The sequence below is a fragment of the Aphidius gifuensis genome, linkage group LG1 (genome assembly GCF_014905175.1).
Source record: "Aphidius gifuensis isolate YNYX2018 linkage group LG1, ASM1490517v1, whole genome shotgun sequence".
NCBI lineage: Eukaryota > Metazoa > Arthropoda > Insecta > Hymenoptera > Braconidae > Aphidius > Aphidius gifuensis.
The window spans coordinates 1,576,984-1,604,919 of record NC_057788.1 but is presented as its reverse complement, the minus strand read 5'-3'; the positions used below and the strand labels follow the sequence as shown (position 1 = coordinate 1,604,919).

At 22.8% G+C, this 27,936-nt stretch overlaps 2 protein-coding genes across 7 annotated transcripts in view; one reads left to right on the top strand and one right to left on the bottom strand.

The window, feature by feature from the left end:
* Positions 1–27,126, bottom strand: LOC122860812 (ion transport peptide-like). 6 transcript variants are annotated; one of them, XM_044164812.1, is made up of 4 exons: positions 26,952–27,125; positions 3,955–4,406; positions 2,811–2,951; positions 1,568–1,679 (listed from the first exon to the last, which is right to left on the bottom strand). In XM_044164812.1, the coding sequence occupies exons 2-3, from the start codon at positions 4,404–4,406 to the stop codon at positions 2,831–2,833; spliced, it is 573 nt and encodes a 190-aa protein (XP_044020747.1). In that variant the 5' UTR covers positions 26,952–27,125; the 3' UTR covers positions 1,568–1,679; positions 2,811–2,830. The 6 variants fall into 6 exon arrangements, with proteins under 6 accessions (XP_044020748.1, XP_044020744.1, XP_044020747.1 ...); XM_044164807.1 differs by lacking the exon at positions 26,952–27,125 and adding an exon at positions 20,786–20,989; XM_044164810.1 differs by lacking the exon at positions 26,952–27,125 and adding an exon at positions 18,137–18,442.
* The window catches only part of LOC122860810 (peroxisomal leader peptide-processing protease), a 38,192-nt gene that overhangs the window by 2,039 nt on the left and 8,217 nt on the right, over positions 1–27,936 (top strand). Inside the window, exon 2 of the mRNA XM_044164806.1 lies at positions 20,534–20,651. The gene's annotated coding sequence lies outside the window, so the exon portion shown is untranslated. The remainder of the gene's footprint in view (positions 1–20,533; positions 20,652–27,936) is intronic.

The following is a 27,936-nucleotide window of genomic DNA, read 5'->3' as shown; positions in this document are numbered from 1 at the left end:
ATAATCGAAACTCCGGAATAGTATATCAAGACTAGTGAAAGGCAAATTAATCAATATACAAATAAAATGAGAAAAAAAAATTAAAAAAAAAAAAAATAATATGTAAGAAAAAACAATGTAGAAGAAATTGAAATATATAAATACTGATTTTGGAATGTTATTTCGATCACCCGCGATCGTTAATTTATTTTTAAAAAAATAAAAATAATCATCATCAGTATCATCGTCATTATTATCTAGGAAATCTATTGTTGAGAATTTGATTATAAAAAAAAAAAATTCGCTCAGCGTTAAAACGTGTAAAATAATAAATAAATACTAATCGTAAATACAAACATCATCTGGCTTTATACTCCATGTGAATTCGTTTTTCCTTTTTTTTTTTATTTGCATTCTTTCATTCATTAATTTTCATTAATTTAATTCTTGCTCTTGCTAATCATACTGTCAATAATAACAACAATAATACAATAATATTATCAGCTATCTAATATAAAATTAAGCATAATAATTAATAATACATTTAAAAAAAAAAACATTAACAATATTGTAATACTCGAAAAAATGTAATTTAAAAATTATTTAAAATTTTTTTTTAATTTGTCATTTGCACTATTTTTTAATTAAAATAAAAAATATTGTAAAAAAAAAAATTCACTGGGTTTTTTTGTTAATTAAAAAATATAATTAATTTGTTTAATTTTTTAATTAAAATTTTTTCTATATATTTTATTAATTAATTTTTTTTAAATTAATTTAACTTTTTTTTAAACTCTATTATTTCATACTGATTTTTCATGTCCAAAATGTCAAGCTTTTTTCGAATTAAATATTTTTTTAATTTTTTTTTTTCGCAAATAATTATTAATTAGTGCATATGACGTGTTTTTGTTTTTGTAAAATTTTTTTTTCGTGTAAATATTTAAAATCAATTTTTTAATTATTATTTAAAATGTTATAATTATTTTTTTCTGTTTTCTGTTATTTTTATTTTTGAAATCTTAATCATTTTTATTATTTTTTTTTTAATGTTTATTTTACGTATTAAACGCACATGCGTTTTTTTTTTTTAACGCACTGTTATATTTTGTCGACTAGAATTTGTAATGTATGGCCCTCGATACCGCAATCGTTTAAGTCCACTAGTAACACGATTGACACAAAATACTATCGTTAATTCGAATAATAAAAATGTACTTTTTCTTTGCCGAAATTATTCAGATACTAAAAATAATAACTGATTTTTTGTCACAAAAATTTGAAATTTGTACTTAAAAAATATTCCATTTTTAATGAAACTACTTTTTTTTATTTTTTTACTTTTTGATAAATAATTTATGATTATTTGATTCGAAATTTTAATTAACTATGATCCAGTGAATTACGATAAATCTTTTGATCTCTCGTGAACCAGCGTATTTTAATTTTTTTAGTTTTTTATTTTTTAGTTTTTTTTTTAAATTATTTTTTAGTTTTTTTTATTATTCTATTTTAACTATTTATTTATGTTGTGTGATTTTTAATTTTTTTAAAATTTTTGTATATTGTTGCTTTCATAAGTATCTTCCGTTTACTTGCGGCCGAGGTAGTCCGCCATTTCTCGGTATTTATCTTTCTCTTCATCGAGCAGCAGAGATTGAAGGCAGCCATTAAAATATTTACTGCTAAAGCACTCTTTTCTATAAAAAAAAATAACACTAAATTAGCAATCTAACATTATCAAACTGAATTAACAAAACATAGAAAAATAAATTTTTTTCAAATGAAAAAAAAATTAATTTCTAAATTATTTTCATTTTTTAGATGCAATAATATTTTTTTTTCAATTTGCAAAACTGTATATTAAATTAAACAAGCAATTATTGTGTATTTCAAAAAAATATTATAATTGCTTTTAAAATTTAAACAACCGTATACATCAAATGGAAAAAAAAATATAAAAAAATTTTTAAAATAAAACAATTTCTTTCAATTTCAAATGAAAAAAAAATATATATATATATTTAATATTTAAATCTGTAATATTTCTAAATACATGTAATGTTAATTATGGTTATTATAAAAGTAAATATTAAATCATGCAATAATATTATCTATTAAAAAAAAAAATAAAAATATTTGTTATTTTTGTTATTTATCAGCATCAGGTTAGTAAATTGTATTTTCCCACTGAAATTAATCATTATTAGTTTTAAATAAAATTACCATATGTCATGCTTGATTAATAATAATAAAAAAAAAAAAAAATGAACATAAAATAATATATGCATAATTATTTATCAAGCATAAATATACATGATAAATAAAAATTATCCATATTAATCAATAACGTTGGTTAATTATTTATCAAGATTCAAGTCATACAGTGCATATACCAAGTGTTAGTAATTTTTTTAATTATTAGCTTTATATCATTTATTGTCTATAATAAATAATATAACAAATAAATATAATTTTATTGAGCAGGAAATTACCTAAAGTACTGATTAAGTGTCAAGCCCGTCTGGTGGGTATTTTGACGTTACATAAATCGTCGAAAAATAAATAAATAATATTAATATATAAATAACTACATGATTGTTTAAATTAATTAACAATAAATTACTCTAATGTTAATAAATTAAAAAATTAATTATTGTTAGTTGTTATTTAGTTGTTATTCAAAAAAAGAGTAAAAATTTTTGACTTTTTTTTCAATTTGTTATGAGATAAAATTATAATAATTAATTTTGAGTGTTAATTTGGATATTAGTGATGTTATTTGGATTAAATTATTGAGAAAATTATGAATTTAAATCATAAAATCATACGAAATGATAATAAAGCTGACCTAAACCGAAGGTTCAGCACCATGAAGTTGTTTAATCCAAGTTTGTATTTGTTCCAATTCATCATGAAGCAATAGTACATCCAAACATCCTTTGAAGTAGTCTGATGTAAAGCAGTTTTTTCTGAAATTATTTATACACATATTTTTTTTGTTTTACTATATACATTTTTAAAACTAATTTTTCTTATATCCTCATAATGAAAATTTCAAATAATATTTTTTAAAAATATCAAAAATAAAATTCCAATTTTTACACTAGTTTAAAAATTAAGAAATTTTTTCTCAATTTCTCGTTTTTCCTCGTAATAACAGAAAATTAATTTAATTTTCTTATCAATCTAAAAAAAAAATTAGTTAATTATTAAATTAATTTGCTAAAAAAAAAAACCTAAAAAGACTAAAACAGAGTTTAAAGATTTTTTTTATTTTTTAAATCTATTTACATATTTATTTTTCTTTCTTCTCTTGAGTAATGGAGAAAAAAAAAAATATAATAAAATGACCTCATTTAAATTTATGAATCAATGACAGAGAGAAAGAAAATATAATTAAAAAAAAAAAAAAAAACATTTAGATAAAAAAATGAGTCGATCAGACGATTGTGTACAATCAATTGTCAGATGTCTATACTTGGCATTAAAATTGAATCACAATAAACATTTTTTTATCTACTTTTAAAAAAAAAAAAATAAATAAAACAGTTAAAGTTGGCCAGGTAATAACGGATGTGCGTTGGCACTGAATGACCAGTTGGATTTTATTTAATCTATTTATAGAAGAGAAATCACATTTAATTTTTATTCGCGTGCCGGCCAACGACCAATATACAAACACATATTTAAACTCTTGTACAAGGTACATATATTCAACCACATAATAGATAAAAACATTAAAAAATCATATGTGCATGTTCAATGTTCAACAAGTCTCAATAATGTGTCAATATATACACAATAATATTTTATACATTTTTAAAATATATAATATAAAATTACACAAAAATAGATTACTCTAAATATTTTTAAAATAATAATAAACAATAAAATAGCAGGTGAATTTTCATAATAATTATGTTAAATTAATTTTCTAAATATAAATATGTTGATTAAGTAAATTAAACAAACCTGCATAATGTATGAAGCTGTGGTTCTCTAAAAAGATTATAACAATCTTCACAAATTCTATCAAGTCTTGCAAATATACTTTTGTCATAAACTCCTTTACATTGTAATGTTGAAAATGAACGTTTTCCCAATGGATGTCCATATAATACAGCAGCATCAGCAAATCCAATACATGATGATATCAATAAAAGCGTTACAGACCATGCTAGTACTGATAATAATAGTGTTGATGATGACAATCTATTTAATGATAATGATGATATAAATAATGTTGATCTTGATGATGATCTTGATGATGATGATGGTGATGTTGATGGCAATGTTGTTGATGTTGTTCTATTTGATAATACACGTGAACGTATATTTGATTTTTCAATATTATCTATTTTTGTATGGCACAAATTTGAGCCATAATTTGTTGGTGATTTTTTCAATTGACGTTGATGCATCATCTGCAACAAAAATATCAAATATTATTATATTGAAATTGTTCAAATTGTGACTAACTGATGACCCATTTTTTAACATCCTGAACGAAAAAATTTCCGGTTGAAATTTATAAATAAATATAGCCGTGTTGAAAAAATATCCTGGATAGATAAAAAATTAAAATTTTGTAAAAATATTTATCCAACAATATAAAAAATAAAAATATATAAAATTATAATTAATTAGTTAATTTGTAATTTATAATAATTGTTTTATTGATATTGTATCAGTATAAATAAAATGAATAATTTTTTTTGACTAGTGTTGGATTTCAAAATAATAATTAGGGCAAATACAATAATTAATTATTGTACAAATAAATTATATTTAAAGTTAGTAAACAAGGCTGTATGTATGGTAATTAAAATTTTTTGTATAATTGAAATTTACCTTGAATAAGTCTCTGTGACTCTCAGTGAATTTTTGTCTCGTGTAGGAAAATTGGACGTATTTATATAGACAGAGAAATTTGGGAAAGATAAACATGTAAATTGTTATTGGAATAAACACGTCAGTATCAAAAATATTATTAAGATAGATTCTACAGTGATGGTAATTATAGTATTACCTTATTAAGAGTTGTTCATTTGGTGTGACAATTTAGCCTAGGGGGTATAGAAACTTCAAAATATTGTGACTTGTTTTTTAGTTATAGATAACATTGATAATAGCAGTTATTTTTGGTTATTTAAAAAAACATTGATGAGAGTTTTCAGGTCAAATTAAATGTGTTGTTGTTAAATTATTTAAATATGAATAATATTATTCAGTAGATATACAACATAGTTTATTTAAAATTTATAATTATTTTGTTGATGATATATAAAGAAAAAAAATATTTTAATTAGATTTGAAATTATAATGATAATAACATTGAGACATTGCAACATAATGATTTGATAATTTATCAAAGTTCATTGTCACGTAATGTAAAAGAAATTTTTTCTAAAATTGAAAACTCATGGAGAATAGTTGTGTCTGTTGAAAATTGTAGGGTGAAAAATAATTTTCCTTTCAAACTTTCTACTTCATTGTAAATCGTTGGTAATTTTAAATTTTGATTTTTTTGGGAAAAGTTGAAGGAATAAAAGAAAATATAAATTACTTTCTGTTTTTTTTCTTCTAAATATCCAACAGATGTGTCAATTTTCAGATGCAATTTTTTTTTTTTTTTTGGTACAAATTGAATAATTTGTATTGAAAAACGATTGATTTTATTTTATTTTTCATTTTCTCTTTTATACTTTTCAACAGGTGTTTATTTTGACACCTTGGGGTGTCAAAACATGTTTTCTTCTGTATAGAAAATACAATAGAAAACAAGAGATTTTGTGGCATGTTATATCACTGTTTTAAACACCTGTTGCAAAATATATTTCTTTTATTATTTCGTAATGAATAGACCGTAGAAAATTGAGTTTTCAACACCATATTTTCCAGCAGCAGGTCTCAAATTTTACTAGAGCTTTTTGGCTATTTTTGGTTTTCAATGCAACACATGTTTTCGTTTAAGAATATATTTCTCAAAGAACATAGAAAATTCCATTCAATATATAAACTCAATCTTTTTTTCCCAACCTTGACAGACAATGACAATAAAAAGAAACATTGCAAATTGCCATTGACATTTTCAGAATATTGGGAAATTTTTATAACCATTTCAAATTTACAAAGAAATTTATTTGGGTTTTTCCCAACAGAAAAAATTTAAATACAATTTATTTCAAGAAAAAAAAAAACAAATGCATTATATGCAGCTTGACACTCCATCACAAATAATTATTTCCATTGTCACGATTTTTTTTAAATTCTAAATAAAAAAAAAAATACTAATGCGACTGATTAATTTAACCGTAAAATTTGTGTGTTTGAATATTTATTATACCTATTTAACAAACATATATTATTTAAAATTTTATTCTTGTTTTATATAATTTATAAAAAAAAAAAAAAACAAGTTTAGTGACTTTAAGGACAATTTTTACGGCTCGTTAATAAATATATAAACACAAAAATAAAACGATATAGTGTGTATAGTCGACAAGAAAGCTGGTCCAGGCGGCACGTCTGTGTGAATGGACCACACGCAGAATCAGGTGAAGCTTCAAGAGCAGGGTGGGTGGGGTAGCGGCAGAAACTCACCTGTAAAAACATCTTCAACGAACAACTTCATTAACCTATCTGTCCTCCCTCTCTTTATATTTATATTTTTTTTTATTTTTAATCGCGATTATATATCCAACTCTGTCAGTCTCTATCATTCTCATTTTAAATTTAATTTTTTTTTTTTTTTTTTTGTATCCTTTCTCACTGACCATTCTTTAATTTTTAATTTTTTTTTCTTCCATTATCTTTTTCATCCTCTTATCGCTCATATTTATATTCTATTTTTATACATATAGCTTTTTTTCTTCATTTTATTTTTCAAATACAAAAAAAAAAATGATCAAATTTATGATTTTTTTTTTCACCTGTTTTTTTTTTTCTCAAATTTTGTTATATATATATTTTACTTTTTCTTTATTCTCTCGTTCTTTTTTTTTTTTTTTTTGGTATATATAATCATCGTACCCGGTGGGATTCTATTTTTAAAATTGAATTTATTCTGAGAATTTTTAAAACTTTGTATCGAAGATGAAAAAAGATGAAAGGAAAAAAGTGATGCTGTTATTTGATGATGATGGTGGTGGATGATCAAAAAAAAAAAAAAAATTAACCGGAGGGATGATGAACAAGTCAAGATAAAATTATTATTATTAATATTATTATTTTATTTATATATTAAGACCTGAAATACCGCACTCGAGCATAAGTGGTCCATACTATTCCAATTTTGTAGATTTTTAACTTAATTTCATTATTATTTTTATTCATTCATTCATTTCGTTCGTTAAAATTTTTCGTTAACGATTTTATTTATTTTTTTTTTGAACGTTTGTTTATTTTAATAATTAAATTTATTTATTCAATTATATTAATTTTAGTTTATTCATATATATTTTTTTTGACTTTCTTTCAATAGAGTTCAAAAATTTCTTGGAAAATAATAATGTGTATATATTGAGATGGGCTTGGAAGATTTTGCTACATATAAACTCGTTGACGCTTTTATTGCATCAGCCTCGAGGATTACAAGAAAGTAAAAAAAAAAATATATATATAAAAGAAAAAAAATTAAGAGAGGAAGTTGAAGATGTAATTTATTTGAAACTTTTTTGCCTTGATGTCTTAATTTATCCGCGAAGGATAGGGTGGGCTTAGTTGTATGTATACATACACAGCTACAAACAAGTGTTTAACGAGGATTTGTTGTAATCCGTGTGTACATCAGTATGTTGTAAATATCAAGAAATAAAATTGATGAATATAATTTACTTTTTTTTATAAATAAAATATAAATTAATGTAGACCGGTTGGAGTCAACAGGTGAGGTCTTTACACACACCAACAGGTGTTCAATCAGTAAATAGTAAAAAATTATTTCATTTACAAAAAAAAATGTAAAAAAAAATTTTTAAATTAATAAATCAAGGTGTTCTAGGTGAAATGATACTTGTACTACTGTTTATTAATAATTTTTTTTTATTTTAATGACTTATTCTATTTAAAAGACAAAAAAATATATAGTAAATTTATACAATCCAAAGAATTTAAAGACTGCAACAGTTAAAAAATTTTTTAAAAATTATAACAAGAAAATAGAAAGTTTCTTTCATTCAAATTTAATTTTTTTTTTATCAATGAAAAAAAGAAAAGGATATATCTGGTTATATATTAATAATATATGAAAAGCATTGATAATGATAAATTAAAAAATTGATAAAAAAGATTTATAACATGGAGAGAAATGATTCTGACATGGTATCGTTAAATAGATCGGTTCTCCTCGCCAGGTGGTCCATATCCAGTGCTGGATGACTCAATCGTGAGAAGGAGTTGCTGGACAGGCTCCACGAAGAGCGGGTTAAACACAAAAACGATGAAACAGAAATATATATGAAAAAAAAAAAATGGCTAACATTAAACTAAAGAAGCCAAAAAAAAATTATATATATTTATAATCTATATATGTATACTCAAAACGAAGGTTGTAAAACTACATAATGTCGTTTCATTTGGCTGAATTATTTCGTTTATATTTTATATTCCAAATAATCCAATGTATTATTGTTATTATTTTTATTATTGTATTATTAATATTTATATATTTAAAACTGAGCAATCAAAAATATTTCTAATCTCATTTTTTTCACATTAACCCAGGTAGAAATTCAGTGTTAGGTTGCGAGATAAAATGTTGCAGCATAAGGTCAATTTTAATCAAAATTTTTCAATCAATTTTTCTGGTTTTTTTTGTAAATGTTTTAAAAGTTATATAAAATCAAAAATTCCATGAAAATTTCTGCCAAATTTTAGAAGAAAAAACTAAAAATTACACAATAAAATTTTTGATAAAAAGAAATTTCTTTCTTCGATTGGAAAAATTTAAAAATGATAATCTAAAAATAAGTGTTAAAAAAATATCGAAAAAAAAAAAATATATATATATTTATATTATACAAGACTACAGTGGTATCAAAAAATAAAAAAAAAAAATATATTTATACTTGACAGGAGAAAGAAAGGGAGTGAGCCTCTAATTAGACGCTCAACCGACTGCCAGTGGGCATACTCATGTTAAATATATCGAATATAACATATGCCATTTTGATAAGTCTGTATTGTATAAATTCGCATATATACACACTCATTTATATATATACCGTACATCAATTATTAATTTGTAAATGTGTTTGTGTTAATATATACAGTATATACACTGATAAAACATATAGGACATACTTCGGTGGTGGTCAAATAAAAAAAATTTTTTAAAAAATTAAAAATAAAAATATCAATAATAATGATAATAATAATATAAAATATAAAAAAGGTCCGTAAATCAGCCGACAACGAGCCGGCGGCAGGTATCTTTGACGTTTCTCCTTTCTCAACCTCAACCCATTCAAGAAGTGGACGAAAGACTTATCCAAATGCCGCGGCTTTTAAATTTACCAAAAAAAAAAAAAAAAATATTTATTACTTATTATTATAAGTATAAATGATTTTTATATAATTTTTATTAATAATATATTTAATAATAAATATGAGAAATTTAATAAAATTAAATTAATAATTGAAAAAAATATTTAAAAGATAAATTAAATTTAAAATAGTCATTTTTTTCTTTTCGTTTTTGATCAATTCCAGGAGAAATTATGGTAAAATTTGGATAAATATTTTTATCAGAGATTGTTTTTTGTATAAATATATATTTTTATTATTTTATTGCGACATTTTTATACAACTTAGAGGCGATAACAATTAACAAGGCAGTATTATCATTTAAATTTTGTTGATTAATTAAAATTCAATAGAAAATAAATTTACAAGTTTATCGTAATTATAATATTCAATTTTTTTATTATTCTTGCATTTTAATTTTTTTTTTTTTGTATTTATAATTATATCGTGTCAATGAAAAACAATTACATAAAAAAAAGAATCAAAAAAAAAAAAAAATAAGTCAAGTCCATCGTGCCAAAGTGATTGATTTTTTTTTTGTATTTAATTAGATAGCATAGGTTAAAAAGTATTTTTACATAATTATCATTAACATTGACGTCATTACAATGAACATTTTTATTTACGTTTATTGTTTGTATTGAATTGTCAAACAGTTTTTTTTCTTTTCGGAAAAATTCAATCAATTTATCGAAAAAAAAAAATGAAAAAGTATAATATAGTTTTTTAAATTATTTTAGTTTAATAAATTGTAAAAATTAAAAAAATATTCTTTGATGTATAAGTATGTAAGTTGAGAGGTTTGCACATCGATAAACCACTTTTCCTCTCGCATGTGACGTAAACCATCAATCATCTTATCAAGGCTCTGTTAAAAAATTTATTTTATACTTTTTTTTTATTTTACTCTACCAAATACAACAGTTTAAAAATAACTAGTCCTATAGAAAGCAAAAAAAAATCATAAACAAAAATAGTCCATAAAATTGCAGACTAACAAAATTCCCATAGAAATTTTTTTTAGCAAAAATATAAAATAAAACAAATAGAAATGAAATTTAGGGGCTCAAAGATTTATTCATGGCCATCCTCGGACAATAAACTCAGGTAAAAATTTTTTTTTTTTGTATCAATAGTTATATGTTAAAAAAAATTACTATTATTATTTATTTATTTATTTTTCATGTTCAAAATATGATTGTGATCGAGCGGAAGTAATTTTATAATCAAACGAACGAAAGAGATATAAATACCTCTGGATATCTGACTACGTTCACTTGACTCAATGTCACGCGATACTGTCTTACATTATTATTTTTTTTTTTTAAATTTTTTATTTCTCAGCTTAAATACATATATACACATGCACAAATCGAAAGATCTGGACAACGTCAAATCTAACGCAATTTTTTATATTTATTCTCTTGAGATTTATTACGTTTTTTTTTTATTTTTATTGTAAGTGGTTTGTTTTATTTTTTTACTAGCAAAATTGTTGCACATTTTCCAAGTATTGTAATACAATTTATTGCAACTTTTGTATATTAAAATTGAGCTTATCTAGAGTAAAAATATTTATCTGTTTTGCTGGGAAAATTCTTCCAATAAAATTAATCAAAAATCAAAAAATTGCCAAAGAAATATTTCAGCCAGAATGTATTTAAGTTTCAACTAATGATGCCAACTTCCGGCTGATAATTATCAAATTTGTCTAGAATAAAAATTCATAAATCATTTCGAGTAAACTATTTTTATTACTATTATATTTACTGACTCAATTTTTACTCGTAAAAATTTTTTAAAAAAAAACACTATAAATTATCTCTAAAAATAGAAATTACTTTTAATTTTTATTTATCGTCTTTTTAATTATCATAAAATCTTTTATTTTTTTTTTTCATTTTATCTATTTGCCTCTTTAATATCAGACTATATAAAACAAATAAAAATTGACATTTTTGCACGTGCTATATATTTTAATATCTCAATGATTAATCAACAGGTGTTTTAATAAATTTTAACACCCATAAAAATATCAATAAAAGTTGTTAAAAAAAAATAAAAAAAATTACATATTATTTATAAATATTCAAGTAACCTTGATGTAAAATATCTTGAATTTTAAACCTTCAAATAACTACCAAAAATAAACAACATAAATATTTGAAAAATAAGAAAAAAAAAACTAAAAAAAAAATGAAAAATATAATACTCAGTATAATTGAATTAAATAAAGTTAAAAAATAAAAAATATATAATATAAAATAAAGACATTTGAAGGCAAACAAGCAACTTAGTCCTCCATATATCTATATACTCTCTCCTTCAACTTAAAACACATTCTATCTCATAGCCTTCTGGTTTTTTTTTCGCATCTCATGGCAGAAATTCAACGGCATCGAACTAAACTAGTGTGATACCACACACGCATCCACGAAGTCAACGAACCCTCCTTCTCCTCTTCCTCCCCCTCCCCATTCTCACCATATATATTTATATTTTTTTTTTTTTTTTATTTATTATTATTTATTTATTTTTATTCATTCTGTAGACACGATGAGATATGTCTGATGTTGATTCAACTTGGATTCAAAATTTAATTTATATATTATAACATTGACGAGGTCGTGAACATGAATTCATATAAAATATATACATAAAACAAAAATATATACATGTATAATCAACAAAACAGTGGCAAGCATTGTATTTAAAAAAAAAAAAAATTGATTTTTAAATCATACTTTATTTACTTAATTTATTTTTATTTATAAAAAAAAAAAAACGAAAAAATAAAATTAAATGAGCAATTTTATAGGTTGTATATTTATATCAAGGGGCATGTGAAAATTCAAAGATACACTTGTTGAATTTATGCATCACATGTGGGCATTGCAATGTAGGACAAATCCAAGAAAATATTTTGATTAATTTTTTTTTAAATATTTGTTTAATGAATTTTTTATAATTGAAAAAATTATTTAATAAATAGTATAGATATTTTTTTTGATAGATAAATTAGGTTTATATTTGATAAAGTATTTATAGATGAAAAAATTTTTATTAGCAACGTGGATACCGCGAGTTGTTACAAGTAGTGGGGGTCAATATTATGGCAGACAGCTTGGCGTCCTACACAGTTTGTACTATATGTTTAATATATATATGCTAACATGTATTTGCATAGTCATTGCCATTGAATATATTATTTATTTTTATTAATTTTATATTTAACAATAATTATTATCAAATACATTTATAAACTTCCTGTTTTATTATTTTAATTTGATATGATTTTTGTTTGTTTTTTTTTGGTTAATGGTTATTGGAGATGATGATTAGAAAAGTTTTAATAATAGTGTTTTAATAATCATGTTGATTTTTTATTTATTTATCGGGGAAGTATTGTATTTATGTTGATAACAATTAAAATATCTCTGTTGATTTGTCACTTCAATGCACAGTCATTGCTGGCTCATATTGATGAAATTAAATATTACTTTTCAAGTAAAAGTTTTGATGTAATTGCTATAAGTGAAACTTGGTTGCACTCAGATATACTTGATGCTCAAGTTATACTACCTGGATATAACATATTTAGAAATGACAGATCAACAAATAAAAGAGGAGGTGGTGTTGCATTGTATATTAAAGACTTTTATAAAATAAAAAACATGAATTATTCTGAGCAAAATGCTGACAATCTTGTTGAATACCTTTCATTGACAATTTCTGATTATTCAAACAACGATTTAATTATTTGTGTTGCTTATAGGCCACACAAAAATATCTCTTTTTGCAACTTAGAAAATTATTTGGCATCAACTATAACATCAACATCAGATATTGTTTTACTTGGTGATCTTAATGCAAATATTTTATCAAATGATTCAGACCAATGTGATTTAATTAGTTTCACAACTGCTTTGAATCTTTATTTAGTACCTTTTTCATCAACACATCACACAAGTACTTCTAATACATGGCTAGATGTTTGCTTCGTGTCAAATCATACCAATATTATCCACTCTGATCAGTCATTTGAGCCATTTTCATCTCATCATGACCTGATATTTATTGAATATTCTTCTTATTTAGCAGATGAAAAATCAAATGACAAAAATAAAGTATTTATTTCAAGAGATTGGGGTGCTTGTGCACCAGATGTATTAATTAATTCATTCAACGTATTCAGCTGGGACTTGCATGCTTATTGTCATAACATTGACAATTTAGTAGATACATTTACATGGAGAATTAAAAGAACAGTTGATTCTCTGATTCCCATAAAAATGTGTTGTGTTAAAACTAAAAAAAAACCAGGAATTACATATGAAGTCTGTCAATTAATAAAAAATAAAAAAAATTTGTTTAAAAAATACAAAAAGACTAAATCTGTGCAATACTTTAAAGACTACTGTAAGCTACGTAATTTCATTAAATGTAAAATAAGAGACAATCGTAAAAAGATTATTGAAAAGTGTTATCATGAAAACAAAAATTCAAGAAAATTTTGGGTTGAAATTGATAATATTGGTTTAACAAGACGGTCAAATTTGTCTCTGAGATATAAAATACCATCAAGTTTTACATCAGAAAATCTTAATGATTATTTTGTTAATGTTGCTCAAAATTCACTCACAGGAAACCTAAACATGGTTAACCAAAGATGGTCGAATTTTACAGAAAGATTAAATGAAAATAACTTTCAATTTACACCTGTGAAAATATCAACACTGAAAAAGTTTATTAATTCATTATCATCTTCGTCATTTGGATCAGATGGAATTTCAATTAAGCACTTGTTATCTTTTGGTAGTTACCTACTCCCATATATTGTCAACATATTCAACTACTCACTTATTACTTCACAATTTCCTACACAATGGAAAATTGCAAAGATTCTACCACTTGCTAAAGTGAAAAATCCATCATGTAATAAAGACATAAGACCAATAGCTATTCTTCCACTTCTCTCAAAATTACTTGAGAAATGTGTACATGAACAAATTACAACTCACATGAATAAAGTTGGATTTCTTGACAGGCGTCAATGTGGTTTTAAAAAGCATCATGGTACGTTAACTGCAGTTACCTACTTTCTTGATTTTGTCAGAAAAAGCATCGAGCATGATAAAATTACAATTGCAGTTTTCTTTGACTTTAGCAAAGCTTTTGATTTAGTTGATCATTTAATTTTGTGTGATGGATTATCACACTATGGTTACAATGATTGTGTTGTTAATTGGTTTAGATCTTACCTATCAAAAAGGCAGCAATATGTATCTTTGCATGAAGTGGACTCTTCATTAAAATATATCTCAAAAGGTGTGCCACAAGGTAGTGTACTTGGGCCACTCCTTTATTCAATTTATATAAATGATATCAAGTCTGCTTTAACTTATTGTGATCATCTTCTTTATGCTGATGATCTTGTCATTTTCATAAATACCACTGTTAATGAGATGCATGATGCAATTAATAAAATCAACAATGATTTATCATCAATCAATAATTGGATTAATGCAAAAAAATTAAAGTTAAATTCTAATAAAACTAGTGGAATTTTTCTTGGTACAAAAATTAATTTAACAAAATTAAAGAAAAAATTAGATAATGTTTCTAACAACAAAATAAATATAAATGGCACAGATATTACTTTCGTGAATAAAGTAAAATATCTTGGTATATTAATCGATGAATCGTTGCATTGGCATTATCAAGTGTCACTGATTTGTTCACAAGTTTATAGTACTTTAAAAAGAATTGCAGTCAATAAAGATTTATTGTCACATGATCTAAAAAAGAATATGATAAGTTCTTTTATATTACCAATATTTGACTATTCTTCAATTGCATTAACTGATATCACATTACAACAACATCAAAGACTGCAACGTGCCTTTAATTCAGCAGTAAGATTTATTGAAAATACAAGTTATAGAGAGCATATCTCGCCTTTAATTTTAAAACTTGGTTGGCTTCCTTTAACAAGCAGAAGGTCTTATTTTGTCAATTGTATTATCTATAAAACACTACTGTCTTCAAGTGATATTCTTCTAAATGATCTATTTAAAATAAAAAAAAAGAAAGATGATATGGAAATTCATCTTAGAAGCGATGATTCATCGAATAACTTAGCTGTACCATTTGCTAAATCTAGACCTTACATTAATTCATTACAAGTTGTTGGTCCTACTTCTTGGAACAATTTACCAGTTTCTATAAAATTATCACCTTCAATAGAGTCATTTCAAAATAATTTATATGAATATTTGCTTAATTTAGAAAGAGACAACACATCTTTAAATTTTTCTTAAATGTTTGATTTATGCTTGATGATTATTTACTGTATTAATTGATTTAATCTACTAAATTGTATACTTGGCCTATTGGCTTTAGCCAGAGGTATGTTAAATAAATAAATAAATAAATAAATATTTTAATTGACTTATTGATTTTAGTTAACTATTCATTGAACTTAGTCATCAAAGAGATGATTTTTATTTTTTTTCTTTTATTAATCATTCAACTGACTGTGTTTGTGGATCAAGATATGACGAAAGATTTGAGGAAAAAAAAAACCTTGACACATGTAACACTAGATTAAATGAATTTTTAATATTTCAAGTTGTGAGAACTTTTTTTTTTTAGAGTTTTATCTACTTGTGTGAGGAAATTATAGAATTTTTTGATAGTTGTAATAATTTGACAGTGACTCACGAAAAGAAATAAATTATTTTTTACTTCTGTACATAAAAAAAAATATCTATTTCATAAAATTTATTTTTAGAACAAGTTGTAACGTTTTTTATAGTATTTTTTTTAAATTGGTCATTGATCCTCGGTCAAGTGTATCTAAAAATAGACTTTTATAGGCAAATTTGAGAAAAATATATTAAATTTTATGTCATACAGTTGAGAAGACAAGGTTAAATGTCATATAAAAATCAAAAAAAAAATATAAATATATTACTGAGTCAAGACACAGGTGGTAAAACCACCCTATATTCAAATAAAATAGAGAGAGAAAGTTAAAACTTTGAGTCCATCAATTTGCATATTAACAAAATCTAAATATTTTTTTTTTCTTTTTATATATTTATTTATTTTTTTAAGATTTATTGTTATGTTTTTTTTTCATTGCAAGTGGTTTTATTTTATTTCAAAGTTGTTGCACAGTTTGTGAGTATTATAATACATTTTATTATAAGTTTTATATGTGTGTGGATAAAAGTGTGCTTGTCCCACGGTCCAGGGCACGCGAGCCGGCTAAAAAGAAAGGCACCGTTCACCGAGCAAATATAACGGAGACAAGCACTTTTTGATCTCTCTGTTAATATCAGTTTTTTTTTTTTATTTTATCTCATTTATAATTGATTTATTTTTAATATTGTATAAGTTTATAATACATACATGTATTTTCTCTTTGAGATAAAAAAAAAAAATATTATTTTCAATTTTTTTAATTATAAAAAATTGGGTTTTTTTTTTCTAGCATATTAATTTGTCGAAAAAATATTGATGTCGTGTTGAGATCAAGTTGTGATGATTCAATAAATTTAAAATACTGTCGATATGTATTTATGTGTACTAGTAAATTAAATCTCGATACGCGCCACATCTCCTGTCGACCTTATCAACAATATTCACGCGATATCATGTTACGATATTACGTTAAATTTTCTACTTTATGTTTTATGTTTTATGCGTGCATAATATTGATACAATAAAGAGAGGCCAACGACAATTTGATGCAACAACGTAAACACATCACTCCTTTTTTTTTTTTTCAGATAAAAAATTATTATTTAATTTTATTATCACTCTGGAAAATTATATCCGGCGTGTAATAATTAAAATTCATTTGGTAAAATTTTATATTCGAATTTATTTCGATTTGACATGATAACCTATTTTTTTGTAAATTTATTTTTTAATCATATATATTTAGTGAGATTTTTAAATATGACAGTGGATGATAAAAAAAAAATAAAATATAAAGACACCGCTAAATTAAAATTATGAAATAATTATGAAAAAAAAGTCATGTGGTTTTTTAATAATTTAAAATTTAATTTATAAAAATTCGGTATACATAGTTTTATGATTTTATATTTATAATTTCTAGCTGTAATATTGGTGTATTTAAATTTTACCTGAGTAAAATATATTATGCTGATTTTTGCAATAATAATTATACTATTAAATTAATTACTATGCAAATATATTAATAAATTCTTGGAGTTTTAAAAATCATGACAAATTGAGTAAATAAATAAATAAAATAATTTGTCATTTTGTTGATGAAATAGTCTTAAAAAAATCCAAATTCATAGAATAAAATTTATCAAAATTTTCAACAAAACTTTTCTAATGAAAATAAAATTTTTAAAAATTTCTAAAATGCTCCAAATTTTATAAAAATTTATTTATCAAATTTAGCAATTTTTTTACAAATTTATCAAACAAATAATAAATTTTTTAATCAATCAAATGAATGACTAATTTTCTTCTAAAAATATACGAAAAAAAAAATTCATATTTTTCAATCTAATCGCTCATGATTGACCTAATTTTTTTTTGAAATGAAAAAATTGATATTAGTATTTTAATACCAACAACTTACTTCAAATTCCTTTCCCTATTTTCAAGATTTAGCACTTGAAGCCTTGTTGCCGCAGATATTTAAAAAAAAAATAATAAAACTATCAATTTGCTTTTTAACCACTTGCACTTGATGAAAAAATATAATAAATAATTTTCCACTTAAACAATTAAATATTTTGCAATAAAATTAAATTTCTTGTAAAAAAATTTGATATATAAAAAAAAATTGATTATTAAAAATTAATTAACACGAGTTTTTCAAAATTGAATTGAAGCGCGCGATTTGACGATGCGAGTGACTTGGCGGTTCGAGCTAACATTAACTAGCGCGGACTGCAGTCGCTTGTAATATGGCCGAGACGCTGACCAATCACATCTCATCTTAATCTCCCCACCATCCCTACTCTATCACAAGAGAGACTTGTAAGACCCCCCGCATCTTAACTCCCCATCGTCCAGCCTCTTTATTATTTTTTTTTTAAACTTTTGCACACTTATTTTTCATTTTTTATATTTTATTTTTTTCCCATCTTTCTCTTCGTTTCCCTTTTCAATTTTTTTTTTCTTTTCAAATTTTCCCCGATAGATATTTTCTAATTTTTTTATTTCAACTTGATATTTAATTTATCACTCGAGAAATCGTCTCACTTTAAAAAAATTTTTTTTTTTTTATCTTTACATTACTTTTAACTAGTTTCGTCATTTATTCTCGATTGTTCCTTTCTATGTACACATGCACGGTCAAAGATCGATGAAAAAAAATATTTAATTTATAAAAATAAGTTTTATAAAAAAAAAAATTAATTAAAAATGATGATTAAATTAAATTTTTCATGCAATTCAAAGTCACGGTTGCGTCAGAATAGTTATGGGTATTTTTAGATCATTGAAAAAAATTAAAAATAAATATTTATATGAATTTTAATTCAAAAAAAAAAATCAACATTCTTATACATTTATTAATGATTTTAATTTATAATTACAAGTATTTATTTCAATGACAAGTGCAACGTACGTTTGATGAGTAAAATAATTCTTCAAATTAAATTTTACAAATTGAAAAAATAAAAAATAATATTCTCCGATGGATAAGTATATAAGAGGTTTGCACATCGATAAACCACTTTTCCTTTCGCATGTGACGTAAACCCATCAATCATCCAATCGAGACCCAGTTAAAACTTTATACTATATACATTTTTTTTTTTAATTTACTACAAAATACTTGCAACTGCCATAGCTACATTATTGCTCACTTAAAATTTGAAATAAAGAGTTAAAATTTAATAAAATGTTAAATTTAAAAAATCATTTCATTTACATGATTTTAAAATTTATATATGATTTTTTTAACATTTGGAATTTTTATTCTGACGAGTTAAAATGTACGAAACAATTCCATTGCATAATTTCCGCAATTTATAGACGGAATTTTGATGTTTGTTGATCATGAATCAGACGATGTCGTGTCACAGAATACAAAAATATTTATATAATAATAAGTAGAATTAATTAAATACAATCTCATCAATGATAAATGTTAAATGATGGAAAATTATGTCATTTCTTGTTAACATATTAAAATATAAATAAGAGCAGAATAAAAAAATAATTAATAATTCAAAGAAATAAATAAATAAAAAATTTATTAAACTATTGATTTAATTTTATTTATACACAATATTAATTATAAATAAATATATTGTTTATTTTTATTTAAATAAAAAATTAAAATAATATATATTTTCAGTTTAAATAAAAAAAAAAAAATTGTATTTTATTTTTGTTTTAATTTAAAAATAATATTGTTAACTTTGATTTAACGTAATTACTTGTAATTTATTTATATAAAGCAATTATTCTATTGTCAATGATATTGTTTATTTATTTAAAAATAGATAATTAAAATGCGACAGTTTAAAAATAAATAAAAAATAGAGCCAAGTAGTATTTGTTGCAGAAAAAAAAAATATATATATAATCGTCTGATCTCCCACTTTAATAGACAAATGGTCCTATTTTCTATCGTACAATCTAACGGTGGAACACTTTTCTCGGAAATAAAATCAATATATATATTGAACTTTCCGCTTTATATACAATTCCATATAAGGCATAAACAATTCAACATAACTTTCAGTAAACTATTTTGTGTTTAACTATTTCATTTAAAATATATTTTCATATTTTTTTGTTGTTTTTAAACTTTTACTCTATTATTATTCATATTTATTTATTTATTTATTTATTTATTCATTTATTTATATAAACAATAAATAAATAATTTAAAAACAATAAAATTTCACTATTTAAATTCTGATATTTTCAAATTCAAATTTAATTTTTTATTTAAAAAACGTATAGCTTTATTTTTTTTTATTTATAATTTTATATATATATCTTGTTTGTTTTTTAGGTAATCAACTGGAAATATTAAGGAAGGTCAAGATATTTCATTGACAAAGAAAAAAAAAAATAAAAAATAAAAAAAAAGAAACGAGCAGTCATCGTCCGGTAAATAAATAAAATCAGTTGTAAGTATGATTTTAGTATTATGATGATGATAATAATATGTGTGGGTGTCAGTGGGGTTTGATATTAATAAATAAATATATGTATGTGTGTATTTTTTAATATTGTAAATAAGTCACATGGAGATGATGCTCACCTTGCGCAAAAATATGACGTCGTTCCGGCGTGAAACGAGAACGAAACGATGTGACATAGTCATACCTCTCATCTGCCTACTCATGTATGCCTTTGAATACTCAACAAGTATATATATATTCTGTTCAAGATATGATTTAAAAAAATTAATTTTATAATCACAATAGCAACAATATAATCTCAAGTAAAAAAAAAATATTAATATTAATTTAAATTCTCTTTGAAAGTGCAAAAAAAAAAAATATTTCAATTTTTTTTTCTCACGTTCTTTAATAAATTCTTCAATGAAGTTATTATTATTTTTTTTCAAATATATATTTTTTTTTTCTATAGAGTTTGGTGAAACACAAAAGAAGCTTTTTATTGAAGCTTTTTAAATTTTTTTTTATAGTTTTTTAAAGTTTTTATCCACAGTTTATTGTTGATTAACCAATTTCACTTTCAAGACCAACATAGTATATTGTCAAATTTCCTAATTGACACATCACACTTAACTCCATTGCACACTAAAATTTTAATGATTATATTTTTTTTTTTTTGTTTACTTTACTTGTGTTTGTTTTTTCAAAGAATTTTTATTGAAGCAATTAATTTGTTTGATCAATCGTCCTCGTGCATTGTTTCTCATTAACTTTATGAATTTATTTAATTGCAACTTCCGGCACTATTATCTGACAATGTCAATATACAATTAACAATAAATACAGTCAAAAGTTGATGATAAAAAATTTCCACACTGAAATCACACAATTTCTTTCCCAAAAAAAAAAATAAAAATAAAAACGAAAATTATTTTTTTTCAATTATATAACAATTTAATATTTAACAATAATTTATCTTCAGTGCTTTAATTTTAAATTAATAATTTAATAATTTAATTACTCAATAAATTAATTAAATTATTATTTTAAAATATTTCTTGAACAACTATTCGAAATTCGATTTCGATATAATTTTTTTTTCAAATTATTATTTCGATAGATTATTTGGAAATAAATAAAAATGTTTGAATAAGCCCTCGAAGAACTATGTGGCAGCATGGACCTCTATGACCATGTGTATGTCTACATGTGTATTTAAATACTTTGATGACTTTAATGTTCGTATCCGTGCCAGTCGGCGTTGTGCATCAGTTAGCGCCGTTGTTTAATGTTATCAGTATGATTTTCTCACGCCGTGATTTCCGTCCTCTTCCAAGCTATACTCATCTCAATTTATACCAACCATCAAATCACCATCAACCACATTTTAAAACACACACACACATAAATTACACACACTCTATAAAACTTCAACTTGACCATAAAGTTCCCCCTCAAAAAAAAAAAATCAACAAAACTATCCCTCAAAGTAAAAAAAAAAAAAGTCAATCAAAAAATTTCAAAATTACTATTTAATTTTTAAATAAATTATCAATGATTAAAAAAAAAAAAAACTATTATATTTAAATAATTTATATAATAGTTGTTTATAAAAAGAAAAAAAAAATTTTTTTTTAATTTTAATTAATTATTCCCTTCACATTTAATTTATCATACTTTTTAAACTTTGATATAATTCAAAAAAAAAAAATATATACTTTATTCGGTCTATACACTTGTATGCGTATAAAATAATGAAGAATAATAAAAATAATATTAAATTTAAATAATAATTATTATAAATAATAATAATGATATTATAAGTTTGTAATTTTGATGACACGTTAGGTTAAAGTTGTATCGTCGCGCAAAGCATACTGTCGAGGCTGACAGACACAAACCGTAACGCACTACTCTTCTTCTCGACATGATCGTATATTATGGCTATATGTTACATTACAAGTGAGTGACAAAGATGAGTAATTTATATATCTATATATTCAAGTGACCAAAGAAGAACAAGTGTGTGGTCAAATGACAGAACGAGATGCAAAATAATATACTTTTGTTTTTTAAACTTTTTACATACATAAAGGGATTTAAAAATTTTTTTAACATATATATATTACACAAGTGTATATGTAATTTAAATTTTAATGTATATATGTGCTTTCGCGTTAATATTTAGTACTTTGATATGTATATAAAAAATTATTTAATAGTACAAGATAAATATCATCAAGTGAGACAGATAAAATAAAAAATTTTTTTTTTTGTTATATAGTTTGTAATGAGAGTGAGATAAATTGATAAGGAGTGATAGAGATGTTTTATTATGATCATTATTAAGTGTGAGAAAGAGAGGTAGTTTGTGGGTGTATATATTGTCACTTAACACGGTTAAATAGAGACCCCTCGTGACTTTTACTCAGGAAAAATAATAATCATATAAAAAAATTTATTCATTTTATTTTTTTATGTACACTTGTGTATGCTCTTGTGTTGTTTAAGTTGTAAATTATTATTTTTTTTATTTTAATTTATTTTTTTTTTATCTTTTTTTTTATATATATTCTTTTGGTATTATGTATTGTGTATGTTTTGTACTGGAGTTGGTGCATCTGTATGTTTAGCTGGATGTGGGTAACTGCCAATGCTTTTGTGACATCGGTCAATTTATATACACAGACCAATCATTAGTCTTCTTTTTTTAGTCCAAGGCTTGAGGTGTTATATATTATATTTTTTTAATACAATTATTTTTGATTTTTTAATTTGTTTTTCTTTATTTTTTTTTTAAGTATGAATGAATTTGTTTTGTGAATTATTTTTAGTATTTTTTATTTGGATATTTATTTGTTTCGAAATTATTTTTTTTAGTGATTAATGGGGTTTAGAAAATTATTATGTGAATTTAATTTAGAGGGGGGAGGAGGGTCGTATTACTGGGAAAATTAAGAGATTTAAAATTAATTTTTTTTTGAACCAGGTGGATTTTTTTATCTTTCAATAAGGAGTTAATTTAAAGTCAAATGAAAATTTGAAAATTTAATGGTTTAATTTGATTTTTTTTTAAAATTATTTAAGAATGAATTTATTTGACAGTATTATTTTAGTATTCTGTATAGAATTTAATTTATTTTGATATATTTTTCTTATGTAATTGGTGAGAATTTTTTAGTGAACGACTCTTTGATCCATTTAACGAATTTCAATTTAATTTACTAAAAATATAAATTAAAAATTAAAAGTTTTTAATACTTGGATGATTTTTAAATATAAATTGATCAATTTAAAACTATTAAAATATATCAAAATAATTTTTAACACATAGTTATTCGGTGATACATTAATTTAAAAAAAAAAAGCTCGGCTTGTTTGAAGAATAGAGTATTTTTATTCATCAAAATTTTGATGGTTTATTTATTTTGTATTCTAATTATATAAAAAAAAAAATATATAAAAATAAATAAATATTGATATTTTAATTTCAATTAGTATACTAGTATTTAGGTCAATATCTAAATTCGAAAAAATTAATTTCAAATTATTATTCAAATAACAATTACTAAACAAATAATTTTTCAAAAATTTCAATTGTATTTTTAAAAAATTATATTTATTATTTCATCTTTCAAAATGTAAATATTTATTTTTTAAAATTATTACAAATTAAATATTATCAATAATAAGTCTGACACTCAAAAAATAATTTTTCATGTCAATAAAATAATAAAAATATTTATTAATAATTATTGAAATGATATATATTATTTATTTAAATGATTAGCGAAATTTAAAAGTGTTAATAACAACACGTGTATAAAATTTAAATATTGCAAAATAATTTGAATTCTAAAAAAGTAATTAATCAAATTAAAGATAATTTGTAGAAAAAAATAAAAAAAAAAAAAAATTAAGGATATTGTTAAGATAAATAATAGTTGTATGAAATTCACCATAATAATTTTATTTTTATATTTTAAAAATATACAAGTAAGTTTATAATATGAACTGAAACGAGAAGGTGGGCTATAAATAACCCGGCATCAGCCACCCTGAGAACGGAAAGTAGCTCGCCTTCGAGGTTCCGTAACGAATTCTCGGGATTGCTTGTATACGCAGTCTTCTGGCACACCGATAATCAACTTGCACATATGTACATAAACTCAAATACGACCTTTAATCATCCAACAATTCACGGTTATTTTATTTTTTTTATTTTTTTTTCTTACATTTTTATATATATTTACATAAAAATATTTTTCGTAAATATCAAAAAAAAATATATATAAATTACTATATAATTTACGCGTATTATATTATATTGTCAAAATAAAAAAATTATTTTCAATTTTATATTTAGTTTGAATTCTTTTTCAAGACTTCCGGATTATTTTTTTATTTTTTTTTTTAATTGAAATTACTCAATTTTATAGCATTTATTCATTTTGAAAATTCATTTTTTTTTTCGTTTTCTTGGAAAGAAAAATTATTTAGATTGTTTAGTGTTTAATTTATTATTTTGAATGATTTTTGAAAATACGTTTTATGTAATTTATAGATAATTTAAAAATTTTTATTTATTTGTTATGTCAATTTGATGAATAATTAAAAGAAATTAAATCAATTCAATAAATTTTTTTTCAAATCAAATCATCCCTTTAATTACTAAGCAGTTGGGTAATTTTTTTTTTTTAATTTTTAATATAACTCTAATTGAATATAATAATTATTCAATTAGAAAAAATAAAATTTATATAATTTTTGAATTTTAAAACAAGTTTCAACGTAAAGTACTTTATAGAAATTTTTCTTTAATTTTAAATTCATTTTTTTTTCGATAAAAAATTAATGTCAATATAATATTTCGAATTCATATTTATAATTTTTTCATGATGAATATTAAATATAAAAAAATATTATGACAATTTAAATTTTCCACGTGACAAAAAAAATATAAAAAAATAAAAAAAATATATCTTAATTTATAGGGAGCACTTCGAATTGCCTTCCTGTCACATTTGTACATGAAAATTGCAACGTAATTTTTACAAATAAAACCACGTGCAAATTGAATGTGTCTATACGAAAAAAAAAAAAAAAGTATATTCAAAGAAAAATTATAAACTCTGTTAAAAAAAAATCAACTGGCCAAAAATAAGACAAAATAAACTATTGAAAATTTGTCTAATAAGAAAAAAAAAATTGTTTATAATTTAATAATAATTTGAGGAATATTTTAACAATTATTATGAATAAATAGATAAATTTTTTAAATTTGATATTGTATTGTGTGTTCACCTGGTGTGACCTCTGGGACGAATTAATGATAACGTTAGACGAATGAAGATTGACGATTGAAAATTGTTAGTTCCGACATAAAATATAACTCAAACCAGTTTGTTCTAGACTCAATTCAATTCAAGTTTCATTGCAATTCAAATAAACTTAAAAAAAAATTTTTTAATAAATTCATTTTATTTATTCTATTTTAGTTATTTTATTTTGTCTTAATTTATTTTTTCATCTTTTGATTAAATTGTGACAGAAAATAATTTATCTACAAAAAATAAAAGAAAAAAAATGCGGCATCTTATGGATTTCATTTGTGTATATGTCGATTGATTAAACTTAAGTAATTTATAGCTTTGTAATTTTTTTTTTTATTTTATTATCACTTCACGAGGCATCGACATTAATTCAAGTGAAATGCGAGACGACCGCCCAATTGTAACTCATCAATTGTCTCATTTATTTATTTCAAATTATCATCACTTCTTTATCGATTCTCTAACGCATCTTAAATATATTTTATCTATTTTATTATGTATCAAAAATAAATAAAAAAATATTATTCATAAATTAAACAATAATAAAGCAATAGAAAAATACGGAAATTAATATTTCGAAAAAATTTATTAACAATATTTTCATACGTCATCAGCATAGTATCACAATATTCGATGAAAAAAAAAAATAATATTTTAATTTAAACAAGTGTCTTTATACTATTCAACTCTGACGACATATTTTTTTCATATTTTTAATGATAATATTTATACTATTATTAACAAATAAATTATCTAATCAATTTATCATTTAAAAAAATTTCATAAATATTTTCTTACTTTTTTTTTTTTTAGCTTTAAATAATAATTAAAAAAATAAAAACAATTGGCATAATTTATGCTACAATTAATTCTACAGACAGCTGGGCGCTGAGAAATTTTTTTTTTTCAATTTTTGAATTCTTCATAGGTATTTAAAAAAAAAAAAAAAATATTGTAAAGAAAAAAATCTTACCTTAATGTTGATTGTTGTTTTAAAAATTAAATTTTCAAATTAGTAAAATGTAATTTGATCTGTTAATGAATTTTCTTGTTGAGGATTTGTTTTTCTATTTTTTCACAATATTATTTATCCACTTGTTGACTCACTGTGAGAGTCACTCGGGTCGCGATCAAATGGGGTTGTGATGAGAGCGTCGCGACGTCAAGCTCCTAATATACTTGCCTCGACACTACCCTTCTTTTTTTTTTTTTATTTCCTCTTTTTTCTTTTATTCATCTGTTTCCCTTTCCAAATGATTTTCAGTGTGTCTTTAACACACTTGTGTTTATTTTATATATGTATTTATTATAAATGTATGTGTATGAAAAATGAAACACAAGTTTAGTTTGACGGATGAGCCGTGAAAATTGTCACTTGGAAAATAAATTTTTTATTATTTTGGATAATACCAGAGCTCTGGGAATCACAGTACTACATATTTTACATATGTGCTGAAAACTTGTTGCACGCTGTGCATTGTCATGAACTACAGAAAACATTTACATATTTTTTTTTTTTTTTTCACATTGTGAAATTTATTTTACCTTATTTCATATTTTAATTTATTTTAAATGTTATAAACCTTGTCCTTCGACAGAACAATTCTCAAATTATTACATTCAACGACCCAGTTGTAACCATGTCTTGTACATTGACTTTATTTTTTTTTTTATTTGCACAAATGGATACCCGGCAATCCTCACAATAACCTCTGTCGCGTGTATGACATCTTGGAATTTTTTTTTTTAATTTATTACTTTTTATTATCTTTGATGTATTTACATAGTATTATTTTTTAATTCAAATGTGACATGAAACGTGTGTTATTAAGAGTAATATAATTTTTTTTTCATCCCTTAAAATAATTATTTTATTAACTTATTTAATTTCAAATTTTATAAAACTAAAAATAATACAAATTCCTTTTTTTTGTGTTATTGAGGGTTTTGCATATTTT